Genomic DNA, 8,382 nt, shown 5'->3' with positions numbered 1-8,382 from the left:
TCATCCAGCCTGGCCTTGAAGACGTTCGTGTCTCTTCCACCCGTGTCTTTTACCGTGCTAGCTACTTCCTCAGCTGTGCCAATAAACGTGTAAACCTCTTCGGCTTTACTCTGTGTGCAGGGCGGGGTTTTGATTTTGTGGGCGTTTTCTGCGAGATCCATAAAATTCTTTTGTGACTGACACTTCTAGTGTAGAAAAAACCCCATCCTGTTAATAACGAAGACGAAAACTTTACTCGTGCTGCAGGCGGGGATGCTGCCCTATTAATTCATCTCCTGTTGTGGGGAAGTCTTGATTCTTAGCGGCCAGTTGCAGGGTGGAAGCCTTGGCAGGGGCTTTTCTGTCGTTCTCCTTATTTCCTAGTAGCCCTGTGGAGTCTTTTAGCTCTGTAGTTTGCGTAGTAAACTCCTGTTTCCACCGTCGTGGTCAGAAGCAGGCTTTCTTCCTCTTTGCCACCCAGTTCTCTAAGTTCAGTACTGCTGTGTTAAAATTCTGGGTCCCAGTACTCAACGTAGTTGCTCAGTTTTTCTGGTCTTACTTCATAAGTGTAAATACTTGTTTGTTCAGGGAGGCTCGTGTTTAAGATTTGATGGGTGCTATGTTAATTATTAGAGTATTTAACAAGCAGGCAATATTTGCTTCATTACAGGTCTTGGACACAAGAGACCTACAGGTATTTAAAGTGACTGTAAATGGACAGGATGCAAAGTTTGCTTTTGGAGAAAAACACAGCTTCAAGGGGACACCCCTGGAAATCGCCCTTCCTTTCGAACTAAGAAGGTACACCCTTTTGCCTGCTCCTTTAGGCGGTTTCCCAAACGCACTGCAGGAGCTGCTTGTCTGCCTCTAAGGTGGTTCTGTAAAGCTTGCAAAGGGACTTGTAAATTAGGGTGTTGCATTTATTTGGCATGTGACCTTGTAGATAAATTTAATTTTTGATTTTCATTAGACAGCCAAAATTTGGGAGTCTCTCTGCCCCTTTTCCAGGTCTTATGTCATGTACAAAATGACCAGCCAAAGTAAGTAGCGAAATGTTGTGTAATGTCTTACAATTTTTCCAGCACTCCTTATCAGTTATATTATTTCTGCATCAACTGCCCGAATGTTGTCACATTCAGAATTGCTGCGGTACAGCGCACGTGGAATTACAGACCCTGTTTTCCTTTCTTTTATACAAGGGCTGGTCCTGCGTGTCGGTGGATCTGCAGGTTACCACTCTGATTAGACAAAAACATGTTTTCAGATGGTAAAAGCTTTATCGTACTGACTACGCTAAGCCCGCGTCCCTAAAAACTGGAACTTTTGTTTTAGCAGCGTGATGGAGAATGAACTGACCATAAGCTACCTCTGAAGTTGCACGAACTAAAAAGTTGTTGCTAAATTTCAATAAGTCTTCTGACGGTTTGTTTTGTATGTTGTAACTCCATGGTATCTCCCGTGCAAAGCTGAATGCTGTGGCTGTATAAGGAGACTCCCTTGTTTGAATAAAATTGTGTACTAAGTTGCTTCTTACTGTTTTATTTTCAAAACAGGTTACTACCTCTACAAACTCCTTTTTGGTTTCTAATTTTTTTTTTTTTTTCTGAATTAGAGCAGTTTAGAAACAGACGTGATGTGGAAGAGAAAGGAATGTTACAAGATCGCTGTCCCTTCTGGGGAAATGCTTATGATCTGTTATCAAACTGATCAAATGAAGTACTTGAACAAACAGGCCACAGTAGAAACATAGGCTTGTTTCTTTTGTTTGACTTTGAGCTTTTTGTTGTTGTCAGTAGATTTCCTTGTAAGAAAAAAAACTATAAACAGGTGCGAGCTACGAGTCGTGTTCCTAAGAACTGAGCCATAGTCGCCCATGTAAATCTCGATGAAACAGTGATAGGAAAGGGTAGGAATTACAACTGAAAGTCTGACTGTTCAGTAAGCAACGTGCCTTATGGCAATACAAGTTATTTTCTCTTTTCCTGTCAAATACGTACTTTGGAATACTGGTTATAAACCAGATATGCATACCTGGTCAGCTTATCTCGTGGCCAGCTCCTCTGATTAGCTGAAGTTTGTTCTGATTTATGGTTGGATTGTTAATTCCAGAGAGTTGCATGTGTAACCTGGAACTTTCAGATAACAAAAGCAAGTACTTCTGTGTGCATTTAGTGTCAGTAATTGCTTTAATTAATATGTTTTTTTAAAAATTAAGTGTATGAATGTGTCAGGTTTGTGTGTGTTCTTTTGTTAGCAAGCTGGTACCTGTCGTGCACAGAGCTGTTAGTTTTTACTTTGCACTAGTTCACATTTTAGTCAGGATTTCAGAACATTTTCTAATTGTTAACCCTACTGATAATAGGGTTTTCTAGTGAATACTATTTTCAGTACTCTTTTTTTTTCTGCTTAAGAATCATACTTACAAAACATCAGCTGCAAAATCTAAAATATTTTTATTTTAGCCTTATATAGGCTTTATACACTATTTTTGTTTGCTTATGTCAGTGGGGTTTTTATACTTAGATGTACAACATATGATAGTTGTGACGAAACTGTATGTATGTGGCTGGTGCAAAGGGTTTAATCCATCTCCTTCTTGAAGAGACCCATCTCCAAAGGGTCCATCACCTTCTTGAAAAGAGGAGTGGAAGAGTTTCTGGTTAGTAAAAACAGTAACAGAAGTATTTTGGAATATTAAAGTTAAAATAAACCAGCCATTTTTTACCTTCATAATTGAAAGGGGAAAGCTGGTTTTAGTATGCAACCTGTTCTTATTTCTAATGCTTTTGAGACAGTGCTGCAGACCTGTTTTCCAGGGATCGTTACAGAGTCCTGGGATTGGGAGTTGTGTCAAAACAGCCTGACTATTCTTTCTTACACAGGGGACAAGAAGCAATTGTTGAAATCTGTTTTGAAAGCTCTCCAAAGTCTTCAGCTCTCCAGTGGTTTACTCCAGAGCAAACTTCTGGAAAGAAACACCCATTTCTCTTCAGCCAGTGTCAGGTTGAGTGGATTAATTTTTTTTTTTCTTTTAAACTTGTTGTTTACATACCACTGTAATTCCCACTGGTTTCCAAAGAGTTGGAGAGGAAGGCTAGTGAGGGAAGGTACAGTATCCCAGAACTTTTAATTGTGTGTCAGAGATCCTAAATGAAAACACTTAGTAAGTCAGAACGTTGCTGAGATTCTATTGTATGTTTGCAGTTTAATAATTCCCACACCAGTATTCCTGTTGAAGAACATGCAGTCCTTTGCAATCATTATAGTTGGCTATTGAACTGTCTCATCTACTGTTACTTCTTTTAGAAAACCCTTAACTACAAAAACTGCTATAAGTGATTGGAAGTATTGTTTTGTAGATAATGAGTTCTTTGGAGAAGCTGTATAGATTTCCAGGATATGTATATTATATCAAATATATTATATATATCGTAAATACATACATATGTGTGTATGTATAAAACGTATATATAGTATGCATAATATATTGCATATAATACATTAGTTTGATTTATTTCTAGTCCTCTGTGTTAGGAAGACTGTTATGCTTTAACATTTGTTCTTACTCTTTCTCTCTCCAGGCCACCCACTGCAGATCCATCCTTCCATGCCAAGACACACCTGCTGTGAAGCTAACGTACTATGCAGAGGTAGATGAACCTAAGTCATGGCTAACTAAAAACAACCACTGCAATGGGGGATTTTTTTTTTTTTAGTAGCTGCTGGCATGTGGCCTAAAATAAAACAGAAAATACCTACTTTTAGCTGAAGCAGTTTTTGGCTCTTACATTATCTTCCCTGTGGCACTTCTTTAGCTCTACTATTTTCTTTTACATATATTTTCCCTTTTTTTTTTTTCTTTTGAAAATGAAGATACATGTGAATGAAAAAAGTGCTGTAGTAGGAAAGAAATGTGTTCTTAAATCAGGAAAAGCTGACAGTGAGACAGCAGAGAGTGCTGTGAAGTAAAAATACATGAGATGATTCTCATGTATGCCTTAATATATTCTGGTATAGTTGGGGGATGTTTGCAGTCCTGGTGTAAATAGTCTGATTGCTTTAAGAAAACAAAAAGCGAGATGTGCAGTGTTCACATTACAATTCAGTAGGCTGAAGAAAGTGAAACTTTTAACTTCTGTCAGAGGTAATCGTTGTGGTTAATTAAATATTGCCAGCCTTTAAGACAAGGTTTTCTATATGCCTTATATCCTGCTTGCAGAGAGGATTTAACAACAGAACACATCTGGGCTACTCACTTTGCTATTGCTGCTTCTAGTATATAATATAATCCTGTGTGCCAACTGAGTTCCTCATAGCTGGGTGACCTTTCAGATATCTGTTCCTAAAGAGCTGGTGGCTCTTATGAGTGCTAATCGTGATGGAGAGATGCCTGACCCAGAGGACAGCAGTCGGAAGATTTACCGCTTCAGTCAGAACGTAAGTGCTCCAGGCTGGTAAAAACATGCCTAAGGTCTTATCCTAACTCCTGTGCTTCAGTCCCTTCAGACGTGGTTTTGATGTCGTCAGTAAGTCATGTGATGTGCGATGGCTCTTTGCCACTGTACAAATGTGAGGTGTTATGAACCTCTAACTCTGAAAAGTGAATCAGTAGGTGCTGGTGATTGTTTACTGGTAGTTTTGGCATTCTCAGAAAAGGCAAATTCAAGTTTTGAAAATGTTTAGTATGCTCAAAGCTAGCACCAGCAAAACCCTTTCTGTCTGCACTGATTCTTGGGAGATAATGCGTGGAGTTGAATAACAAGGGAGTGAGCTTTGGAAAACAGATCCTGCAAATTTTAAGCTTACCGAGGTCTTGGCAACGAAGCTGAGCATTGGAAACAAATTTTAACTTGAAGTTAGGCAACTTCTGACAACAGAGGTGGTTTTGTGTAGGTGGTGTGGTGGTGTTTTGGGTTTGTGTTTGTTTGTTTGTCTGTTTTTCTGGCGGGGGATGGGGGGTTATTTTTTAGCTTTTTTAAGTGAAAGCTTTGGCTTTTATGGAAAGTATCTCCAGCTAATTAAAGATTACCATTCCCAGGGTGAAGTTTTATGAAGTGGTGCAGCTCGTTTAATGATTCCACTGCTCCAGGAGTGACAGTCGCAGTTAAATCTCCTGGCTTCTTTGTTCTCACAGCTGGTTTTGGGTTACAGTTCTCATGTTTATGGGATCTCTTGGTGAGCCTGGCTCATTTTGCTGAACAAGCAGATAAAATTAACATAAGTTTAAAAAAGAAATTGTTGTAGTTAGCGGATCTGAGCTGCTGAGGGACTGAATGGGTGCAAGGAGGGATGGAGTTGTGTGACTAGAGGAGAGAGGAAGGGAACCGGACTGCAGCAGCTGTTGGGTTGATTTGAAACCTGAGACAGGCAAGAAGGGTGAGAGGAAAAAAACCTGTCACCTTATCTGTGAGCTCTTCAGTAGGGAGTATTCTGCCTTCTCTGTGGAGCCCAAACATTTGCCACTCTTGGCCTAGTGTGTAAGGCTTCTGTGGTGTGTGTTATCCAGAGCTCTATGTTTTCTGGAAACACGCTGTTGGTAAGTTTGGTGAACCTGTACAAGGAAAAACATTTAGTCTAATCGAAATTATTCTACACATTCTAATATAGAAAACCATTTGATTAATTTGTTAGAAAAGGCATGTGTTTCATCAAACAAGGTCAGCGGCATTAAACACAAAACATGTAAATGAATAAAGACAAATACATTGGAAAAAGATATGCATCAGCTAAAGTACAAACCCGTGAGACTGATTGGTTAGAAAAGGCATGTGTTTCTTAGGTGAAAGAGGCAAGTGCATCAAACTTTTGGATATGTGCAGAGCTTACCTAAAACTACTTTTTTTACACCTGCATGGCAAAGCTGGTAAGAAATGCAGTGGAGAGCAGTCTCTGATAATTAATTTATAACCCAGCAACCATTGAGATTTGGAGTAATTTCAAAATTTCAGATTAACAAATTGAACATTAAAATGTAGGGATGCATCGACAGTCTTTTAATAACCTGTCTCTTAACACGAGTCAGTGGACATAAATCTTCCCAAGAATTTGTTCTGGGGGTTAACATGTAAAATTAAACACACATGATGATACAGGGATTTTAATAAATGATATTGAAATGGTTTGGGGATAATAAATGGTGGAATAAAATTTTCTGAAATGTTGTCTCCAAGTAATTATGATTTAAAGTCTGATTTTTTTTTTTTTAACATTGCTTAGTCAGATAAAAGGGAACTTTCACAGGGGTGACTCTATTATCCCCTTTTGTTTCCAGAGCACTGTAAGAAAGCATTTCTCTATAAAGATACTGCAGCTTTCGTTTGGTGGTTTGTTGTTTTTTTTTTTTAATTAAAAACCAAATATTTATAATTTATTTTAATTTCAGTCATGGAAATCAAATACATATTTAAATTGATTTCTGCTGAATATTTTGTATCTATAAATATTGTTGTTTACTTGAATTCATTAAAGCTCTTCCTGCATCTTTGTGTGTGATAGAAGTGCCCTTTGAGCAGTATCTCTTAACTTCTCCTTCCATAAAGTTTAATGTAACTGGAATGAATATGGAAAACTGTCTTTTTTTTGAACAGTAACCAAGCCAGTGGCATTTTTTGTATGTTCTTCTTTCTATATGCAGATTTTTTCAGACAGAGGTGATACTTAAAATTTTGTGGCCTTTGCATGAAACACCTGTGAAACAAGTATTTCTTGCAGATAAAGGAGTATCATTTGGGGAGAACAAACAATGCCTTTGTTATAACAAAGGGCAGGAAACTACAGAGGAAATGTGCCCATTTATTTATTTACTTACACTTGTTTTTCTTTGAATCAGTGTCAATAGCTCACATGACAAATAAGTTTTCTTTTTTCTCACATTCTCCACTAGGTTCCCATACCTTGCTACTTAATCGCTTTAGTGGTTGGAGATTTACAAAGCAGGTGAGTGAATCTGTACAAAGTACACATACTAATAATCATAACAAATCTTCAGAGTTATCTCTTTTTTGTTTCTGGGCCTTGTTTCTAGTTTTAAAAGGTCCTAGAGGTTCAGTGAACCTGTGTAATTGTATCAAACTGCAGGTATCTTGATTCACTTCTGAATCATTTTTTCTATAGAATATACTTTTTGCCATAGTTAAAGAAATAGCATGAAGAGTTTGGAATTGATTGGAACCACTGAGGGCTTTTTCTAACTCAGGGAATAGTATCTTTTCCCTCAGGTAACATAGAAGCATTGTCACGAACAAAAGGCAGGAAATGATAGCTTCAGCCTTGTTGCTTATCTGCGCAGGGATGTGTTGCTCTAGGTCATAATGCTTTTATATTACAGCTTCACAGCGTTCTAAAATCTGTAAATGTGCTTCCTATTTATTTGTCTTGAACGGTGGATGTGTGTGGTGGTGTTCTCTATTGGTTTTCTAGTGTCACTTTAGCGGTGGAGAGGAAATAGAGAAGAAGCCTCTCTACTGTTTCTTCAGCAACATGGGTTATTTGTGAGCACAGTTAAACACACGCTCCCTGAATTAGTCTCCTATAGAATTATTTCCAGTTCATAGTGTCTCAGTGGCATTTTTACTTTCAACAGAAAGATTGGCCCAAGGACACTGGTGTGGGCAGAAAAGGAGCTAGTGGATAAATCTGCCTATGAATTTGCTGAGGTGGGTAATTACCAAAAATTGTTTTGTAACCTGTCTGTTTCCGATAGTGCTGGGAAAGGAACTGACTGTACTTCAGTGTTTTCATCTGTAGCCCTCCTTTCTCTACCTCCTACCTGAAAACATGCTGTCCTTCTATCACAACACAAAACTGCTACCGAACATAAATATTGATGGAGTCTTGTACTCGTTTTGCCTGTGGGACATGCCAAGGTCAAAGAGGAAGAAGCGTGGGCTCCGTAGCTTGTTATTTGTTCAGTGTTTGTAGTCAGAAGTCACACTAGAAACTAATGTGGGTTCTTGTTTCAGACTGAAGCTATGCTGAGAACAGCAGAAGATTTGGCAGGACCCTATGTATGGGGACAGTACGATTTGTTAGTCTTGCCACCTTCTTTTCCTTATGGTGGTATGGAGAATCCTTGCCTTACTTTTGTAACTCCAACACTGTTGGTAAGTGTAACACTGGTAAAATCCAGCTTCTCCTTAGGGCCTGCTTATCCATCAAGTGATGGATATTAATCCACAAATTGGATTAATCTTCGGCAGGACCCTATGTATGGGGACAGTACGATTTGTTAGTCTTGCCACCTTCTTTTCCTTATGGTGGTATGGAGAATCCTTGCCTTACTTTTGTAACTCCAACACTGTTGGTAAGTGTAACACTGGTAAAATCCAGCTTCTCCTTAGGGCCTGCTTATCCATCAAGTGATGGATATTAATCCACAAATTGGATTAATCTTCCCCCTAGAAA

At 38.6% G+C, this 8,382-nt stretch overlaps 1 protein-coding gene across 1 annotated transcript in view; it reads left to right on the top strand.

The window, feature by feature from the left end:
• The first annotated feature begins 598 nt into the window (after positions 1 to 598).
• Positions 599 to 8,382, top strand: part of LTA4H (leukotriene A4 hydrolase) — a 14,373-nt gene continuing 6,589 nt past the window's right edge. The window contains 7 exon segments of the mRNA XM_010153268.1: positions 599 to 780; positions 2,862 to 2,982; positions 3,561 to 3,629; positions 4,312 to 4,416; positions 6,863 to 6,915; positions 7,562 to 7,634; positions 7,941 to 8,081. Coding sequence (XP_010151570.1) covers positions 599 to 780; positions 2,862 to 2,982; positions 3,561 to 3,629; positions 4,312 to 4,416; positions 6,863 to 6,915; positions 7,562 to 7,634; positions 7,941 to 8,081 — 744 coding nt within the window.

This window comes from Eurypyga helias, unplaced genomic scaffold (assembly GCF_000690775.1).
Source record: "Eurypyga helias isolate BGI_N326 unplaced genomic scaffold, ASM69077v1 scaffold32016, whole genome shotgun sequence".
In the NCBI taxonomy this organism is placed as follows: Eukaryota; Metazoa; Chordata; class Aves; order Eurypygiformes; family Eurypygidae; genus Eurypyga; species Eurypyga helias.
Note: the sequence above shows the minus strand (reverse complement) of the source record. Positions and strands in the feature narration are given on the sequence as shown.